At 48.6% G+C, this 19,790-nt stretch overlaps 1 protein-coding gene across 4 annotated transcripts; it reads right to left on the bottom strand.

The window, feature by feature from the left end:
- Positions 1–2,915: 2,915 nt before the first annotated feature.
- Positions 2,916–18,264, bottom strand: Tcn2 (transcobalamin 2). 4 transcript variants are annotated; one of them, XM_021176139.2, is made up of 10 exons: positions 18,206–18,264; positions 17,581–17,775; positions 13,587–13,779; positions 12,147–12,316; positions 11,147–11,308; positions 9,929–10,101; positions 9,623–9,809; positions 8,234–8,399; positions 5,453–5,568; positions 2,916–3,435 (listed from the first exon to the last, which is right to left on the bottom strand). In XM_021176139.2, exons 2-10 carry the CDS (start codon positions 17,642–17,644, stop codon positions 3,374–3,376), a joined length of 1,293 nt encoding a protein of 430 aa, XP_021031798.1. In that variant the 5' UTR covers positions 17,645–17,775; positions 18,206–18,264; the 3' UTR covers positions 2,916–3,373. The 4 variants fall into 4 exon arrangements, with proteins under 4 accessions (XP_021031798.1, XP_021031799.1, XP_021031800.1 ...); XM_021176140.2 differs by having other exon boundaries at positions 17,581–17,772; positions 18,206–18,262; XM_021176141.3 differs by having other exon boundaries at positions 17,581–17,772; positions 18,169–18,246.
- Between the last annotated feature and the right edge of the window lie 1,526 nt (positions 18,265–19,790).

Genomic DNA, 19,790 nt, shown 5'->3' with positions numbered 1-19,790 from the left:
CTGCCTAGAGAAACAAGATCGCAAAGCCAGACTGTGTAGCCCGGCCCGCAGCGCCCTCTGGTGGTCGTGACCCCGCATAGTTGCAAGGTTCCTAATCCCTTCCCAAAGAAATTCAGGTGAAAATAAGCCGGAGACCTAAATCAGATCTCTGTCCCAGATGAGCCAGGAATCTACACTGTCACACTTGCCTCCGATGAGTCTGATACCCGCGGGAGCCCGTAGATCTCTGCTGAGTAACCCAAGTTGAAGGACAGAGAGTGTAGATAGGAGACTTCCAGGGAAAGGATCAAAATCTGGGGCATTTAGATAGTTTTTCCAAGAGTTATGGGAGGGAAACTGAATCAGCCTCCCCTCTCTCCCCCCTCCAACACACACGCACACACTTTTTTTTTTTTTTAAAGAAGAGGAATCTGGCTTTCAGTGAACTATATTCCTCTGGGATTTTTAATCCAGTATCCACTAAGCTTCTTTGAATTAAAACGTATTTCTTCCTATTTAATTTTTTGTTTATTATTAGTGGTGTGAATGTCTGTATGGGAGTGCTGAAATTACAAGCAGGTGCCACTGCCCACTTCTGTACCCATTTTAAAAAAGATTTATGTGCATTGGTGTTTAACCTGTCTGTCTGTAACTATGCGTGGATGTCTGTGTGAGGACATCAGATCCCCTGAAACTGGAGTTACAGACAGTTGTGAGCTGCCACGTGAGTACTGGGAATTAAACCTGGATTTTCTGGAAGAGCAGCCAGTTCTCCTACTGCTGAGCCATCTCTCCAGCTCCTTGAACAATTTTTTTTGTTAGATATTTTATATGGATGAGTGATTTGCCTGCATGTGAGTGTGTGCACCATGTGCATGGCCGGTGCCTGCAGAGCCAAAAGGGCATCAGATCTCCTGGATCTGAAGTTACTAGTGGTTGTGAACTACTATGTGGGTGCTAAAGACCAAATTTAGGTCTTCTGCAAGAGCAGTAAGTGCTTTTAAAAAAAAAAAAGACTTATTTTATGTATATGCATACACCACTGTAACTATCTTCAGAAACACCAGAAGAAGACATCGGATCCCATTACAGATGGTTGTGAGCCACCATGTGGTTACTGGGAATTGAACTCAAGAGCAGTCAGTGCTCTTAACTGCTGAGCCATCGCTCCAGCCCAGTAAATGCTTTTAACCACTGAACCATCTCTCTAGCCTCAGAAACCCATTTTAACCTGTCTCAACATCAGTCTGCAAGGCTCTCAATAGGAAGGTATTTGCATGTGGGTCGAGAGCCAGGAGGCCCGGATTCAAGGAGGATATCACTGGGGTAGAGGGCTCATTCACATTCCTTGGGGTCTACTCAAGATCTCAGAGCAGCCTGTGGCTCCCACAGCACCCCTCAAATCTGAGCCCTGATGTATGAGGGGCCCAGCTCCCTGTGAAGCCGGGGGTGCAGGAAACACTTCTGAGGGAGGCTGGGAAGCAAAAAAAGAACCTCTCCCTAGTGACTGTGCTGTAGAGAGAGCTATGGTCTGTTTTTCTTTGGACTACAAGCCTGACTGGGTCATTTCTATATTTGGGCTCAAGTGTTCTGTATGTGACCTATGAGGAGACCACAGTGACAAACACACTATAGACCAGAGCACCACCCCACAGCTCTTGAGTCAGAAACCAGGCTGGAGAAGAGCTGCTGACATAGGTGACACAGCCCTAAGTCCCAAATTGTCATTTTTGATTGCCCTCAACTATCTTCAGGTTAGCGGGTGGAGTCTTTTGGGCAAATAGAGCTTTGTTTCCGTTTTGTTTGTTTGTTTTGCTTTGAGACGGTTTTATTGTTTTCTGTTTTGTTTGGAGTGGTTGTTTTTGTTTTTGTTGTTTTTTTCAGTTTTTCAAGACAGGGTCTTTCTGTGTAGCCCTGGCTGTCCTAAAACTTGTTCAAGGATTGGCCTTGAACTCATAGAGATCTGCCTGCCTCTGCCTCCCAAGCACTAGGTGTGTGCCACCACCACCACCCATCTTAAGAAAGAGAGAAAGTGAGTTCGAGGCCAGCCTGGTCTACAAAGTGAGTTCCAGGACAGCCAGAGCTATACAGAGAAACCCTGTCTAGTAAAACCAAAAAAAAAAAAAAAAAAAAAAAAAGAAAGATCCAGGCTGGCCTCAAATCCCTTCTGCAGAAAAGGATAGCCCTAGACTTCTCATGTTTCTGCCTCTGCCTCCCAAGCATGGGGATTACAGGTGGGTGCCACCACGCCTAACTTTTTGTTTTTAGGATTTATTTTATATATATGAATATACTGTCACTGTCTTCAGTCACACCAGAAGGTGGCATCGGATCCCACTACAGATGGTTGTGAGCCACCATATGTTTGCTGGGAATTGAACTCAGATCCTCTGGAAGAGCAATCAGTGCTCTTAACCACTGAGCCATCTCTCCAGCCTAAGCCTGACTTTATATGGTGCTAAACTCAGGGCTTTGTGCATGCTAGGCAGGCACTATTACAATGGAACAACATCCCTAGCCCATCAAATAGTGTTTAGTTCTTGCTTTGTGCATCTGGGAACACAACCCAAGGCTTTGTGCATACCAGGCAAGTGTTCTGCTACTCAGTACAGCCTCAGTCCCCAGCAAATCTCTCTTGGTCCATCAGGATCAGCAGCCATATCTGTGTCATGTCTCCTGCCTGACATCACTTCCTATAGCAGCACTGCTCAGCTTGAGACCTTGGATGAGTCCCTGTTTTCCCCATATTTATAGTGAGAGATGCAAATGCTCACACCCCACAGGGCTGTTTCACACACAGTTTAGAAGATGGAGTCAACTCTGTTTAGCCAACTGTCCATGTGATACACAGGAGAGTAACCACAAGTAACTCCCCAGAGATCTCTGCTCCCCCTCCCCCATGCATGAACACGAGGCACCAGGACTCTACGTCCATGTCAGGTAAATCAAGGCTTTAATTGTATTGGAAGGCCCTGCTGATGACCAAAGGCTGCCTTATGACCACTGGGACCACCACTCTCATAACAGAGAGCAGGGGTTGGGTGTGCAGGTCAGAACCACAGCAGGCCATGGAGGTCCTTCTTGTGGGACCCTGGTCCCAGAGCAATGGTACTCACAACACCCATAGCTAGCAGACTTCTTTATGTAGAGGAAGTCAAGGGCAGCCTGTTTCTCAGGCTATGGGGCAGTCTTCATGAAAGACCTGTGGGGTCAGGCAGGGCCAAACTCAAACTAGCAGCCTCCCTAGGGGAGGTTTTTTTTTTCCCTTCCTGCTCCCAGGTGGGGAGTGGCTTAGATCCTCTTTGGGAAGGTAGCTGAGGTGATCTGGGGGGCATTGTTCCAAGTGCACTTGAGGTGGCAGCAGGGTCTGAAGACATCAGGAGGGATTGTAGGACTACCATCTAACTAGCCGCAGCTCAATGGTTTCCCCGTCCTGGGGTTTGTAGTCAGCAATGCCTGCAGAAAACAACGAAGTAAAGGGGGTTAGCAAGGCAATATCCTGCCGGGCGTGGTGGCACATGCCTTTAATCCCAGCACTTGGGAGGCAGAGGCAGGCAGATCTCTAAGTTCGAGGCCAGCCTGGTCTACAGAGTGAGTTCCAAGACAGCCAAGGCTACACAGAGAAACTCTGTCTGGGAAAAAAACAAAACAAAACAAAAGCAAGGCAATATCCCACCCTGACCACATCATGTGACCACCACCCTGAAGTCACATCTATAAGACCCACTCAGGGTTTGGTGGTGGGAGCTGTCCGGAGCCAGCCAGAGACTCAGAATGAGGCTTGGTAGGATCTCTCAGGTCACAGGTTCATACAGCAAAGAGGGTGACCCCACTGGGTTGAGGGGAACCAGGGCAGTACCTGCTTGGCAGGGTCAGCATCTTCAAAATGGAGTTGTCAGGCAAAGGGACTGCTCCAGAGGGTGTAACAAATGAGTGTCCCAGAAGCAACCTTTCAGTTTAGGAGAATACCTGGCTTCAAGTTCCACATTCCCATGAGAGAAAGATAATAAAGCCAGGCTGGGCGTGGCTAGTGGACGATCTACTGCCTGACAGGCCTAAGACCCTAGCTCATTCCTAACTCCACATTTATTATTTCCAAATTAATAATTAATCATTTATAATTAATAATAAATAGCAACAATTTAGAGGAACTAGAGAGGTTCCTTAAGAAGCCAGGGGACAGGTTCCATTTGTGGACTCATTTTCATTTGGTGGGGACAGTGGCTAAGCCAGGGTCCGGCTATGTAGACTAGGCTAGCAACAAACTCACAGCAATCCTCCTCCTGCAGTCTCCTGAAGTCTGCACCATCAAGGGAGACTCCCCTTAAACACGCACGCTTTGTTACGAATGTCTGAGTCCCCCAAATTCATGTGCTTAAATCTAACCCAACAGTGACAGTACTAGAAGGTGACTGGGAGGTGAGTAAATTAAGAAGTGGAGTCTTAGCTGGGCGTGGTGGCTCACGCCTTTAATCCCAGCACTTGGGAGGCAGAGGCAGGCAGATTTCTGAGTTCAAGACCAGCCTGGTCTACAGAGTGAGTTTCAGGACAGCTAGGGCTACACAGAGAAACCCTGTCTCGAAAACAAACAAACAAACAAACCAAAAAAAAGAAAAAAGAAAAAGAAGAAGAAGTGGAGTCTTGAGGGCCAGGATGGTGGGGACACACTAGAAATCACAGAAGGCCGAGACATGAGGATTGTGAGTTCAAAGTCAACCTAGGCTACATGCTCAAAAAATTAACTTAATTAAAAATAAACAAAGAAATAAAAGCATGTGAATATGTCACTGGTGACTCTACATTGGGATTTTACATCCTGTAATGATCATTTTTGAGATATAGTAGGCCAAATAAGATATATCATGTAATATTAGTTTTACCTACTAGGAAACGTTTACACATCTACCTGACATTTTACACCTGTTGGATAGTGTTGACAGAATATTATTCCATTTTTAAATGGAAACAAGCATAGTATAGATTTCTTGTAGTTATAAGAAAATGTATCAAACATGAAAAAGACTTGAGCTGGAGAGATGGCTCTGTGGTTAGCACTGGCTCTTCCAGAGGACCTGGGTACCACATGGTGGCTTCACAACCATCTGTAATGTGGTCTGGTGCCCTCTTCTGGCATGCAGGTGTACATGCAGGTAGAGCATTCACTGACAATAAATAATAAATCTAAATAATAATAGTAGTAGTAATAATAATAAAGTTCCTTTAGAGCTTAATTTCTGGGTAGTGAAATGCAAGCTTTCATTCTTTCCTGTGTCTTGGACTCTCCACAACAACTTCCATAAAAACTCTAAGAATTTCAGTTAACTATTTTGGACCCAACTTTGAGCATGAGTGGTTTTCTGATGCTGTAGCCCAGGAAGGTTCGAGGGAAAGGCTGGGCTGGGTTAATACAGCCTCGCTGCTGGGTCAGGACGCGGGCAGCAGGCATATCCAGGGCAGCAGGCTACAGACTCACCTTGCAGCAGGGGTGTGTCAGGGGCTCGGAGGAGCTGCCAATATTCTCGGTCCCCAGCATCTTTCCCTAGTACAGATGTCAGGTAGGGGCCTGACAAGGAGGCCTGGGTCTCATACCTAGAAAATAGAAAAATGTAGCTGCTGTTCCCAAGGAGGAAAGCTACTTTGTTGATTTAGACAAAGAGAAAGGAAATTGATCCCTTTCCCCCTTCAGAAGATTGGGTCAAGGCCCCAGACAAATACTAAAATCCAGAAATGTGCAAGTCTGTCCTATGAACTGGTGGAGTATTCACAGAAGCTCCTGTGTACGTCTTCCTGCGTGCCTTACTTATGTCACAAAGTTATTTACAATATCTAACACAAGTAAACGCTGTGGTGGTGGTTTTTTCAATATAGTGGCGAGCAAAGGTCTATGTGTTCAGCCCAGATTAATACAATTTAGTTGAATTCGCAATTTGTAAAAGATGCAGATTTGGTAGAAATTGATTGTTTAGGGGATGTCACAGAACAGCCCTTTTCATTTTTTAACGTGTGTGTGTGTGCGTGTGTACTCGTGTGTGTGCGCGCGCACACGTGCACACATGCAAGTAGGTCAGAAGAGGGCCTTGGATGCCCTGGATCTGGAGTTGCAGGCAGTGTTGAACCGTGCTAGTGGATGCTGGGAACTGTGCTTGGGTTCTGTAAGAACAGCACAGTTCTTAACTGCCACGCAGTCCTGCCTTTTTTTTTTTTTTCCCCCTAAAGACAGGGGTTGTCTGTGTAGCCCTGGCTGTCCTGAAACTTTTTCTGTAGATCAGGCTGTCCTTGAACTCAGAGATCTGCCTGCCTCTCCCTTCTGAGTACTGGGATTAAAGATGTGTGCCACCATTGCTCAACCATGAACAACCCTTTTCAATGGTTGTCCCTTTACTCTGAGGCTCTCCACGGCTGCTCTGGGCCACTTCTCTCCACATCTGTCTGTCTGCTGTGAAATGTGGTGCCTCCCATGTAGTCTCCCTGTCTGGCCCTTGAACTCATCTCAGGCAGCTCCACTCTAACAGAACTCAGAGCTTCTCAGACTGACACCCACCTCTTACAGGTCCTCAAATACCTGACTAAAAAGCCTGAAATTCTATCTTTTCTCCATTTTGATTCAGTATCCAAACAGATACTGAGAGGGGGAAGGAGAAGAGGAGGAGATGAAGGAGAAGAAGGAAGGAAGGAGGGAGGGAGGGAGGGAGAGAGGGAGGGAGGGAAGGAAGGAAGGAGGGAGGGAGGGAGGGAGGGAGGGAGGGAAGGAAGGAAGGACTTTACACAGAGTAAATACGTTAGTGCCGCCAAGTGACATTATGGAAGTGACTTAGGACCCGCCTGGTGCTATTTCAGGACTGAAAGTTCAAGGCCAGCCTGGCAACAGAGTAAAACACTTGATTAATCTTGATTATCAGCTTACTGGGATTTTGAGTCACTATGGAAACAGATTTCTGGGTATGTCTAAGGAGGAGGGTTTCTAGATTAGCTTAATTGAAGGAAGAAAGACCCACTCCAAATCTGGGTGATCCCGTCACATGGACTGGGTCATTCGCTGAGCGGGAAGGAGAGCAGGCTGTCAACAGTGGCTCTCATCACTGAGTTTTCCCAACTGTGAACAAGACACCTTGTCCCACCGTCTCACCCAGAACTGGGAGCCTAAACCAGCTTCTCTCTGCACTTTGCCTCCTTAAGGTCTTTTGTCACAGCAATTAGACATGTGACTAATGCAGACCTTGTTTGCAAATGAAAAGTTAAAATCTGATAGCTCAATGGTAGAGCTCCTGCTTAGCCTGGCTCTAGATCCCATCCTCCATGGTGTGTGTGTGTGTGGGGTGGGGGTAATATGTCACTTAACCTGGGAAGTGGGGCCTTTTTGTTCCTTAAAGACAGTGGCCTTTGATCCCAGCACTTGGGAGGCAGAGGCAGGCAGAGCTCTCTGAGCTTTTGAGGCCACCCTGGTCTACAGAGTGAGTTCCAGGGCAGCCAGAGCTACACAGAGAAACCCTGTTTCGAAAAACAAACAAAAAGGACAGTGGTGTTTACACAGCTGTGTTCTAAGAGTTCTTGGCCCAAATGACCAAACAGTCCTTAGGTCGCTTTCCCTGGAACTCTTGTTGGGAACAGAAAGCTGAGATTTCTCAAGATAAGGCAAGAATCCAGGGGAGAGAGCAGGCTGGTAGGGACGACTCAGCTGCTTCGAGCCAGAGTTAACCCTGGGGAGGCACATCCATCTCCATGGTTGGCCAGGGGCCAGCAAGGAGCAGCAACTAAGTTTCGCCCATTCTCGGGCTTGTCAAATCTCAAGGGACAAGTGTCTACCTTCTCAGAGTTATTAATGGTGAGATGTTATCAAGGTTATTTGATACAATTAATCTTCCTGGTGCTCTCACCGCATACCAAGCATTAAACCTACTCAAAACATGCCCAGTGGTGAGCATAGGCTCCCCCTAGTGGCCCTGTGAAGAGGAGCAACATCTCATCCCTCACTTAATAACTCACTAGCCTGGGGTTGTAGGGAGTGGATGAAGAGTGAGGAACTGGGGTTCCAAGTCTGGGTCTCTTGATGACAGTGGTGGTCCATAGCTCCCACCACAGGCCAAACACCACAGGTCCAAAACACAGGCCAGAAAGGAGTGGAGAAGATAGACATAGAAATTAAACCAGAACTTCTCCCAAGAAACTCCTCGGTTCCTCATCCTTCCCATGATACCATTTCAAGCACAGAGGTCTGAGGGAAGCGAAAGCTAGGATGAGGGATGGGCAGCCTCACGTGAATCCTCCGCCATCTTGTGCCAACTTCAGGACATCTTCCAAGGAAGATCCAGCAAAGACAAAAAATGTCTGTTCATATGGTGACAGGGCACTGGCGACCTTCAGCGTGACGCTGATGACTTCTGAGATGTGGACAGAGTCCTCAACAGCTGGCACCAACATGACTATGCCAGGAAGAAAGGAAGAAGCAGCTGTCATGAGGACCGGGAACCTGGATATGAGTCCTCCCTTCTTCCTACAGACATCTTGCCCGAGTGGCCTACGGCCTTCCCTCAAAATAGCTCAGTCAACAGCATGAACAGCTGCTGGGCTGAAACCCGGTTCTCATCCCAGCCTCCACATCCTTCTGCAGCCCAGGCCTGAGCTCCTTGCTGGTGTCTCTGCTTCTTGCCTCTCTCCTATCTGACACACTGCACCTCAGAGGACCCTGTCTGCATCTGTTCAAGTCACATCCTGGTCACCCCTGACAGGCACATCTTCTTTCTCTCATTTATCTACTACACCTGTTCATTCTCCCAGGCCCACTTTCTCCCATGATGCCCCTGTGTTATTGGGCCCCGTGCCTCTGCTTTGGCCTTCTCTGCTCCTTTGCCCCCTCCTTCCATTTCCTGACAAGTCCTTGGGTACCAACATTAACCAAATGTGTCTCTCCACCCATTGAGTCATTAACTCATCTGTGATGATCTCGCTTTTCAACCTGATGGGATCTAGAATCGACTAAAATGCAAGTCTCTGGGTACTCATGAGATGGGTTTTCTCAATCAGATTCTTCAAAATGGGGACGACCCTCTGTAAATGTGGGCAGCACCTTCCAGTGGCAGATCAGACAAAAGGACTCCGAAGAAGGAACCTGCTTTTTGCCGCTTGCCCTCACTCTCACTATCTACTTTATCTGACCTCTTACAGCATCCCTTTGCTGATATTAAACCAACTTCCTCACACTTCCAATGTAGATAGAAGGCTAACAGCTCTCCAGAATCCATCAGGCCTCCTGCATCGCCACACTGGGACTGCAGAGACATCCAGCTTTCCAGACTGAGACAGAGTGAGAGAGCCACTGTTGAACTATCTGTACCATATAGTGTATGCCAAGCCAATAAACCATCCTATCAATGCTGCTCCTTTAGAGGACCATGACTAATACACTCCTCCATTCCCTCGCTCAAACATTTCCATGGTGGGTATCACGCAGTGGGTACCGCCCAGAGCACTTGTTTGGTATCTGTGCCCACACCATGAGTGTCAGAAGGCTGTGGCCTCATTTTAGCTGCTGTGTTCTATGCAGAATCCCATGCTCATGTTGCCTCAGCAAAGCATGACTGATCGCCCATCACTGGGACCCACAGAGAGTAGCTTATCACTTAGGAGACAGAAAGGGCTCTGCTACCCCTGGATGCCTGGCAGTCTGGGAAGATAAGATCCAAGTAGGTCTTGTGGTTCAGGATGGGTAGCAGCTGGGAAATCATCAGAGGATTCTGGAAGGCCCCATCCTGTAGGCTGAGCAGCAGGGATGTCCCTGCCTTGATGCACGCTGTGCCCAGCCCTACCCCGGATGCAGGAGATGTCATGAGCATCTGTGAGGAAGAGAAGGTCATAGGTCAGCCCCTGGGAAGGAACCAGGCTCTGCAGCTTCTAACCAGCCCTCCCTCCATTGACCCGCTAAGCGGTCATGGCTCCAGGGTCTCTTTCCTACCTGTAGTGCCAGTGGGGTGCTATAGATATTCCCAAAGTAGCCCTCGGGGGCCTGGGCCTTCAGGATTTTCTCTCGCACTGTCTCGATAGCCATGGTGATTCGTGGTTTCAGATCAGAGTTGAAATTGAATCGCTCCAAACAGGTGAGGGCCAAGCCGGCCATGGCTTCTGTGTCTAGGGGGATAGCATCTAGTATGAACTGGACAGCTTGATAAGACCAGACTAGGTGGGCTTGGGGGATTCAGGATCATATACCATACCAATTCAGGTGATTTGCCCAGGACTTCCCTGGTCCTAACACTGGACACAGTAAGCCCCAGAAAAACGCTCAGACCTAGACAAACTTGGTCACTGAGTGGCTTGACAGTAACAGGCCATATGGACAGACGGAAGACGAGGGTCCCAGAGGATGGGTTCTCCAGTCCCTGCTCCTACACCAGGATGCACTGAGACCAAAGAGGGAACTCTATTTTACTGATTAATTAAATCGTATTGGTTTTGTAGTGTAGAGTACTGAATTTAGGACCTCAAGCATAGTACGGATTTGCCTTTGGGCTACATCTCCAGCCACCTTATCTACCCTCAGGCATTCTGATTTAATTGATAAAGGTAGCTGTCAAGGCCTGGGAATTTTTAAGATCTCCTCTTCCCTCTAGGCAACATTAATGTGTCCACTGTGTTTCTCTACAAGCCTCTGAGACAAGTCTTTCATTGCCAGAGGTCCTGGTGCCTTTTTCTCTCTAAGCAATCATCCACCAATCAACCCCCTTCCTACTCCATCCTATCCACCCTACATGAGGCCTTATTCATTCACAGAAGCCCAGGCCTAGCAGAGACCTTGAATCGTGATGATTAAAAAATAGGTCTGGTGGCCCAAGGTCACATAGTGAGAAATCAGATCAAAATCCAGGTATCAGAATCCCGGGTTATACGGTGCCAAGAGTGTGCTAAGACCTCTGCTTGTAAAGCGCCTTTACTGAGAGGCTGCTGGGAGGTTGTTTTAAAGGAAAAGTCTGACGGGAAGAGGAGGATGGCCTACAGCGAACACGTGATGGAGCTGTGGTCAGGGTGCAAGTCCAGGTTCAAAGCTGGCTCACAGTCCCCACCATCTCATTTCTAAGGGATCTGGCAAGGAGATGTTCCAATGAAAGGTGAGCAGAGGGACAGGTCATACATCCCTTCGCCTGGGGCTGGGGGAAGCTAGGTTTTGTCCACTCACCCACAGAGACGTGGCCCTGGTAGGTAAAGTAGTCATGTTCAACAGCATACAGGAGCTTGCCCACCACGCTGTCATGGACCCGCTTCTGGTGGACACACAGTGCCAGGATGCTGAGGCCATACTGGTAATAGTTGGTGTTGGGGTGGCCTTCATGATTGTGCCCTGAGATTAGAAAGGCAAGGAGTAGAGACAGGTCAGGCTTGAGGGCTTCCCTTTCAGCCTTTTCCCAGCAAGGAACTTCATAGCTTACGGGACCACAGGCTGCCTGGCTGAGGTCCCAGTATATGCCAGGCTCTACCTCTGCAGGTCAGAATAGAACGGTGCTCATGGGACAGCACCATTGTAACAGAAATGTGGCCCGAGGTCCCTAGAGCCAATAACAGAAGTCTAAATAGCTGGGATTGAGACAGGATTCTTCATGGACGTCACTCTGCGGGGCACAGATAAATATCTAGACTTGTTTGCTAAGGTCATTGTGCCTGGAGCACAAAGAGAAGCAAGCAAGCAATGCCTAGAAAGTGTAAGAGACCAGCCAGGCTGGGCTGAGGGTTAGGAATGGAAGGATGGGCGGGGAGGGGGGCTGCAAGGTGTAAGCTGAATGGAGAACAGGCTTATACTGAAAATCCCTGCTTCAGCTGTTGGGAACTGGGTCCAAGTCAGGAGGCTGGAAAGTTGACAGAGGCTAAGGAGTAGGCAAAGAGGAGGCCGTACCGGTGGAAACCGCTTAGTCTTGCTGGCTGGACATCCCAACAGCTTGTGCATGGGGTAGGGGAAAGCTTGGGTCAAGCCTGGCGACTGAGTCCAGCCTGAGCTTCTAGGTAGACCCCATGAGGGAGTTAGAAGAGGTCTGGGAAGAAACCCCAGAGTTCTGATTCCCTTCTAGAACCTCATCTCACAAGAACAATTACGAGTCCGGAGCCTGCCTCAAAACTACAAACGACGAGACCATTTAATGAGCCCTCCTGGATGTTCCTGCCCCCTCAGATGTGGTTCTCCTCACCAATGGCCTTCTTCTCATCCTCCAAGAACCACTTGAGCTGTGAGATCAACCTGTCACCCTTTCGGCTCCCGAAGAATTCGCAGTTGGCCCTGAGAGCAAGCAGGTAGAGCGCCAGGCTGCCCCCGGAAAGTTTGGGCTGGCAACCACTGTTATCATCGCTGGAGGTGGACCTACGACGAGGCAAGACAAGAGCATCTTTGTAAGAAGGTGCTCCCCTGAGAAGCCAGGCTTGGCCCACACTAAGGTCACAAAGTGGAATTAGCAGTCAGCTGTGCTGGTATGAGGTGCATGCCACAGATTCTTAAAAAGAAGGAAGGTGAGATAAATCAAGGGTAAAACATAAGGGTGCCTGCATCCAGATCACACAGTTTGACCCCTGTGTGCCCATGAACTCTTTCCTTTATTTTCTCTCCCTTCCCTGAATTCTTGAGAAGGAATGGAATGGGGAAGATATTTCAGATATTTCATGTTTTTTTCTTTGTGTGTGTGTATGCATGTATTTGTTTTGTTTTGTTTTGTTTTCAAGACAGGATTTATCTGTGTAGCTGTAGATGTCCTGGAACTCGATCTGCAAACCAGGCTGGCCTCAAACTCAAAGAGATCCAACTGCCTTCACCTCCCAAGAGCTGGCATTAAAGGTGTATACCACTATGCCTAGTGATTGATGGCTTTTTCATATTCTTCGTCTCTCGCTCAAACCCCAGAGCAGGCCTCTCTTTAATGGCTACTCTTTGGAGAAGGAGAACAGAAATATGCTGCTTCTACACTGCATGAAAGACCATAGTTGTGAATTAGCAGTGTCTGTCTGTAGTACAAGAGTAAACTACAGAGTTAGATACTGCTTCTTTGTATCAATATACAATCATATGTTTGGTTATAAATTAGTAATGTCTGCCTTAGGTACCAGTGGGGAGCACAGAAAGAGTTAGGTGCTCTTTGGAGATCATGGATTGATTTTTGCCTCGGACACAAATGGGGAACACAGGAAGAGTTAGGTGCTGCTCAGGGATCCGGGACACCATTTCAGGACAAAGAGCATGTGTTAGCATCTCTGATCTAGGACCGCTTACCCCTGCACTCTGCAGATGGAGAAAGGCTCAGAGAAGACAAAATATGCCTAGAGTTTGTCAAAAAGCCACAAAATACCCCAATTAGAATCCAGTCTGCTGGGAGCTGGAGAGATGGCTTAGTGGTGACTGCTCTTAAAGAGGTCCCGAGTTCAAATCCCAGTAACTACATCCACATGGTGGCTCACAACCATCTGTAATGAGATCCAATACCCTCTCCTGGTGTGTCTGAAGACAGCTACAGTGTACTTATAAGAAAGGAAGTAAGGAAGAAAGGAAGAAAGACATCTTTAAAAAAAAAAAAAAAGAATCCAATTTCCTATCTCTTATAACATGGATCAAGTCACTGGGGAAGACAAGAGACTAGCAATACCGCAGGAGGCACTGCTGGTAATGGATCTTGAGGCTGTGAAGGTAGAGGTCCTCTTTGGTCCCAGCCTGCATGCTGGAAAGTCGCAGGCCAACGAAGATGCTGGGGTTCAACTGCTCTGAGGAAAGCCGATCCATCCAAGGTAAAAGACGCTGGCCCAGCTTCTCTACCAGCTGGCTGTCTATCCGTGGTATTACTGAGGAAAGAAAATGGTGTGAGAGAGGCCACAGAGCCGCTAGCAAGCAACTATTGTGACCTCCTTACCAGGCAAAACCTTCACCAGGAAGGGGGGCTTCTATCCCCATTACCACACAGCCCACAGCCCGCCAGGAGAAATGCCCTCTATGGTGAAAGGTGGTAGGTAAAAAGAAAAGCGGGCATCTCCTAAGAGGAATTAGACTGGGCCAAGGAGAGGTGATGGGCTGAGATCAAAGGATGCTGTTGCCATGCAACCACCCCACCTATCAGGAGTGACTGGAGACCAAGCACAGCAGTAAGGGACCAGGCACCTGTCTCTTTTGACCCTCCAACCAGCCCTGTGGTGTAGATAGATATTTTTATTGTTGTTTTGCATAGAAAAGGAAATAGAAGTTCAAAGTCAGGCTGTGTCTTATAGGATGCTGGGGAGCCAAGACTCTGTCACACTGCCACCCCTCCCCTTGCTATAGTCACTCTCCTGAATGTATCCTGCTCATTGTTCAAAGCCCCAGGCCTCATGCAATGAGGGTTCCACATTGAAGTTCACATGCTGTAGGCTGCCAACTGGTTCTCCCAGCTGCCCGAGGAAATTCCTCCACACGAACCTTAAAAGACCACTTTTTCTGCCATCCCTAGTTAAGTTAACAGGGTCTGACCCTGGGAGATCAGCTACTAGCACCCTGTCAGGACTTGGGATTTACCTGCAATATGTAAGCAACACACTGAGATGCCTTGGGAGCAGAAATCTCAGGGATGCTCACCAATTCCAGTTGATGGCTGACTTCCTTCCTTGGGAAGGGGCCATGCTCAGATTGGAGGCACTGTGGACTTTCTGCCCCATTTACTGACTCTGTCACCACCCACTCCTGCTGTCCAACGGACCTATATTCCAGCATGCCAGAAAGTCCCTTCCTCCAGAAGAATAAGAGAACAGTCTGCCGTAGGGCCCTTTGCCTACTTTCTTGGGCTTCCTAACATGAGATCCAGAATCCCTTGATCATAGCCACATCTCTCTAAATGTTTTACAGACGTCATAGGTATCTCTGGATGTAAGGGGCCATTCCCAAGTACGAACTCTAAATGACTGTTGGCTCTGTGGGCCAGGCCAGGGCACCTGGCTGGCTTCTCATGAAATGTTCATTCTGACAGTCATGGTGGCACAAGCTGAACATGGTGGCACAAGCCTGCAATCTCAGCACCTGAGGGGCTAAGGCCTGGAATGCATCATAGTGAAACCCTGATGGAACTCTGAGGGAACCCTGTAGGAACAGGGAAGACTTACTTTTGGGATATTTCCAGAGTTCTGTCAGTATCTTCGAGGTCCTCTACTGTGGCTCTCTATCTTTCTGACTGTGCCAGGAGGACATTTTACTATTTAAGCAAGGTCTCCTGTATTGTAGGCTGGCCTCAAACTCAATTATGTCCTTGAGGATGACCCTAGAATTCCTGGTCTTCCTGCCTCTACTCCCCACATGTTGGGGTTCTGGGTGTATGCCACCACACCTGGATTATACAATGCTGGAGACTCAAACCAGGGCTTTGTTCATGGTAGGCAGGCACCTGAGCTCTATCTCAGCAATAGAACTCTGCTCTTCTGCTCTTCTTTGGAATTAGTAAGGGACCCCAGGCTCTGAGCTCCATCCTGAGTAAGTGATAAGATAAGGCGCAGCCTATAGGAGGCAGATAACCACAATTTACCCTCTCTAGAAGGAAGGAGCCAGGCAGATTCACTCTAACTAGTCAAAGTGGCTTCAGGCAATGCTGCTAGGATGGCTAATCTTCATTGTCAACTTGACTGCATCTGGAATTGACCAACCCCAAGCTGCCAGGTACGTCTGTGAGCTCTCTTAATGAGATTACAACTGGAAGCTGGGAGACACACTCTAAATCTGGCCCAAACTTTTGGACGGCAGCCCAGACAAGGGAAGGGAGGAAACCTTGCCTTTGCCTGCTTGCCCTCACCCTCAGTGGCAAGTTCATCTACCCTGTTGCTGTGGCTGCTATTAAAGTCTCCCTTCTTCATAGTTCCAACATACACGGAAGACCATCAGCTCCCCAGGAATCCTTCAGGACCCCAGCACCAGACTGAATCTGCAGAGATAACCAGCCCCACAGATGGAATAACTATGGGATTCTCAGCCTTTTTCCATCAAGAGACAGCCATTGCTGGGCTACCACGACCACATCCTGTAAGCCAGTGTTTCAAAATATACACTCATTGGCTTGGCTGCGCCACTAGAACAGTGGTTCTCAACCTGTGGGCCGAGATCCCCTTGGCAAACCTCTCTCTCCAAAAATATTTACATTACGATTCATAACAGTAGCAAAGTTACCATTAGGAAGCTGCAACAAAAATATTTTGATGGTTGGGGGTCACCACGACATGAGGAACTGTGTTAAAGGGTTGCACTATTAGGAAGGCTGTGAGCCACTGCACTGCAGTACCCTGACTAACACAGCCCTATCACACATACACACACTCGTGCACTAAGGCATCCTGTGCACAGGGTTGTCTAGCCCTCTCACTGACTGACTAACAGGCATTCAGAAGCCTGGAATCCTCTCTGTGTACTTTAGAGATCAGACCTGTTCATTTCATTGCACACAGAGCCTTTGCTGATGACGCAAGTGTGGTGTCCTCACACCACGCCAAGCAGGAAGGAAGGAGGAACAGTCTCAGCTCACTTCACAAAAGTCACCGCATTGGGGAAGGGACTGCACCCCAAGCCCCCAAAGTTCTCATGATGGTGAAGGGAGGGGCTCTCATGTGGTCAGGCATTGGGGCTAACAGCTCAAGGCTGAGGTGGGCTCGCTGAAGAATCCCTGAGGACTGTCCAGACAGCAACCAGGGACCCAAGGATTAGGAGCTTTAACAGGACATGGCCAGAGAGTCTAGGCGCCTATGAAAGGTGCTAGCCTCAGGTTCCAAGAACTGAATCCAGTACAGTTTTGTTAAAGCTGGAGCATCTTGAGCTACCCATTTGGTCTCTCTGATCCGTGCTTAAGGTTTGCCCAAGTTCACCTGAGACCAGATCATCAGAGTACCTGGGAGCAAGGGGAGAGATGAGACACACCTGCTTTCTGCCTGATCTCCGGGTGTGACTGTGCCTGAATCTATAACCTGAAGGTCACAATCATGTTTTGAGAGGTCCCTAGAATCTATAAGAGGTCTCTGGTGGACTATAGCCCTGGGATGAATATCTGGAGCAGTCAGGGGGAACCTTCAGGTACCTGGAATGTTTGCCCCCTGTCCACTCCCTCTGGGACTTCTTCCCAAAGCCCTCTAGTCTTTGGACATCCTTTCCCATCCTTCTCTTTGATTCGACGGACCCCCGTGGCTTTCTATTGTTGTCTCAGGGTGACTTGTTTTGCATCACTCACGGTAACCCAATTTGGCACCCCTTTTGCCCCTTTCATAGAGCATAAAGCCTAGGAGAGCTGAGACAAGACCTGTGTACTCCCGACCCTTTCTCCAAACTAAACACCGGGCCTATGAGCCTATCTCAGAGAGGCCTCACGTGCACCGAGTAAATGAACAAATTGCTGGATGAACTGGGGAGATTCTGTCGGGGACAGGGGGCACGTGTCCATTCAGCATGCCCAAGCACTTAGGTCCTGTTAAAAACTGCTGTGGAAGACCTGAGGGACAGGTAAGTTTCTCCATCCCCCACTCCCAGTTTCCAATTTCCCTAATGGACAAGGACAGCCTCCCAGCCCCCAAACACACACACGTCCCCGCTCCCCTACCCTTCTCCCCCCCCCCCCCAGCCCGGGGTCCAGACACTGGTTGGTTACTTACCACAGAATTCAGCAAGTGCCCCAAAGACTCCAGAAAGGAGCAGCAGCGCCTTCAGGAGCTCCATGGCAGGCACAGGTGGGAGGTGGGAGACTCCTGGGTCTCCCCTTGAGGGCTTGTCTGACTGCAACTGTTGTCTTGCTTAGGAAGAGACAGCTTCACTGATTAATTGTCCTTCCAACAGCCGGAAGCACGCTGCTAAATCAGCAGAGAGAAAGGGGGAAAGGTCTGTTATGGGGCAGGAGGCCAAAGAACAGAGAAGGAAGGAAGGAAGGGCAGAGCTGCTTGTCCTCCAGATGAGAACAAAAAGGGACTCCGTGGGGCAACTCGAAGCTAACCATATCTGTCCCGAACGATTTAAAGACCCCGGAAGCAGCACAGAAAGCCTGATGCCTAATCTGTCCCAAGTCTGTCTGACAGTGCTCGCCGGGGTCCACCCTGCCCCGGCTTGCACACCCGCCCCGCCCCGCCCCGCCCCCGCCCCCCCACCCCGCACATCCCAGCCCCCTGCCCACACACACACCCCACCCCTGCCTGCACACCCGCACCGTTGCTGCTCTGGCTGCAGACGTTCAGGATTAGGGTACCTACCCGGTGCACTTCACAGGAGTCCCTGGAAAGTACTTACTTGGACTCTCCCGGCCAGAGCTGGGAAACTGTGGTGATCACGTGACGGAGCTCTTTGGCGTCAGCTGCTCTGCCAAGGAGGCGGGGCAGCTGCTGGACCAGGCCCAGACAAACAAGTCTCAATCAACCAGACACAGCCTGGGTTTCCTGGAGGCGACAGCGAAAGTTGAAGAACAAGTGAATCTAGCAAGTTGCAAAACCTTTGGGAGCAGGGCTGCAGGGCTACTTGCCCTGAACTAGGAACGTCGCTTAAAAACATCTTGGCAGATAGAAAAAAACATTGCTTATCTGCCCAGCCCCACTGGAGACTCGAAGGATGAATCTAGCAGCGATGGGTGACCTCTCTGAGTTTCAAGTTATTCTCTCTCTCTAAAATGAGAGGGTTGAACAATATTATCCTAGCAGCAATTTCCCAGTTCCACTTGTGAAGATGTTGAGGCCATAACATGCCTCTAGTTATCTTCAAATGAGATGTTTGTTACAATTATTTTTATAGCAAACTGTCAAAGGTCACACTTTCAAGAGAATCTATTTTTGTGTCAGGGTAATTATCACAAGCTAATACCCAACACAGATATATATGGACCTGGATAGCAGTTATTAATTAGCAATAATTAATGTAATGCATGTGTTGTTGCTGGCCTAGGTCATGTCAGAGAAACTGAAAAAAGACAAAGGACTCTATCATAATGCGGGTGTCACATGTGGGGTGCACACCTCTAGCCCCAGCCACTCAGGAGACTGAAGTAGGACTGACTGGCAGCCAGCTTGAATAACCATGAGACCCTATCTCTTTAAAAGGAGGAAGAGAAGCTGGAAGAAGAGGCGGTGGGGAGCCAAGTATAGTTCTTGGTGCACACCTATATCTAGAATGTGGGAGACTGAGGCAGGAGAATCATTCCAAGTTCCAAGCCAGACTGGGCTACCGAGACCTCATCTTAAAACTCAGGTAGACATAAGATGGGGAGAAGGAAGGAGAGAGGCAGGGAAGGAAGGAGCAGTAATTAGCTCAGAATAAGATGGGAAGTCCGGGTGCATGTGCATTTTGCAGGGAGAAGAGGTTCCAGTGTGGTGGGTGCTCACCAGAGAAGACTGCTCTAACATGAGTTTGACCCAATAGAAAGTCATTATTAGCCAGCCGGCACTGACTACACTGGGTGTTTGGGATCCCTGTGTAGTCCCTAGACTTTCTCAGGGTGAGCCTTGAAGCACAAAAACCATGTCCTGGGTTGACATATTTCAATTAACAAAAACAGATAGCCAGAAATGGGATTAGAGAAGCTAAAAAGCAAGGTTAGCACATTCAGACTTTCCCAGAACTGTGGACTTTGATGGACTAGGTCTTTGTTTTGTTTTGGCAGGTGGTGCTGTCTACACGCTGAGTTTTACGGCCTGAATGATACTTTCATCATGGAGTCAGTTGTGCTAAGGTCACCAGGAAACTGTGCTTCTCCTGAGGCCATGCACTCAGGATAGTGTCCCGATAACTGATAATCTTTGAGGGTTTACGACTTTTTTTAAATGGAGATTTCTTTTTCTCCCCCTAACATCATAGGTTCTCAATCTTTTGCTGTTCAAAAACATTT

Source organism: Mus caroli, unplaced genomic scaffold, assembly GCF_978045245.1.
Source record: "Mus caroli unplaced genomic scaffold, Mus_caroli_1 scaffold_13, whole genome shotgun sequence".
NCBI classification, from domain to species: Eukaryota; Metazoa; Chordata; class Mammalia; order Rodentia; family Muridae; genus Mus; species Mus caroli.
Note: the sequence above shows the minus strand (reverse complement) of the source record. Positions and strands in the feature narration are given on the sequence as shown.

Bases quoted from the DNA above. Each gene is read 5' to 3' on its own strand.
- Tcn2 (XM_021176139.2), bottom strand. From the start codon at position 17,644: ATGGAGCTCCTGAAGGCGCTGCTGCTCCTTTCTGGAGTCTTTGGGGCA. The intron at 8,400-9,622 runs GTAGCAGAGCCC...TTCCTGGCATAG, and splicing joins AGACTGCCAGGCATCCAGGG to TCATGTTGGTGCCAGCTGTT. The intron at 3,436-5,452 runs GTGAGTCTGTAG...TGTTTTCTGCAG, and splicing joins TGACACACCCCTGCTGCAAG to GCATTGCTGACTACAAACCC.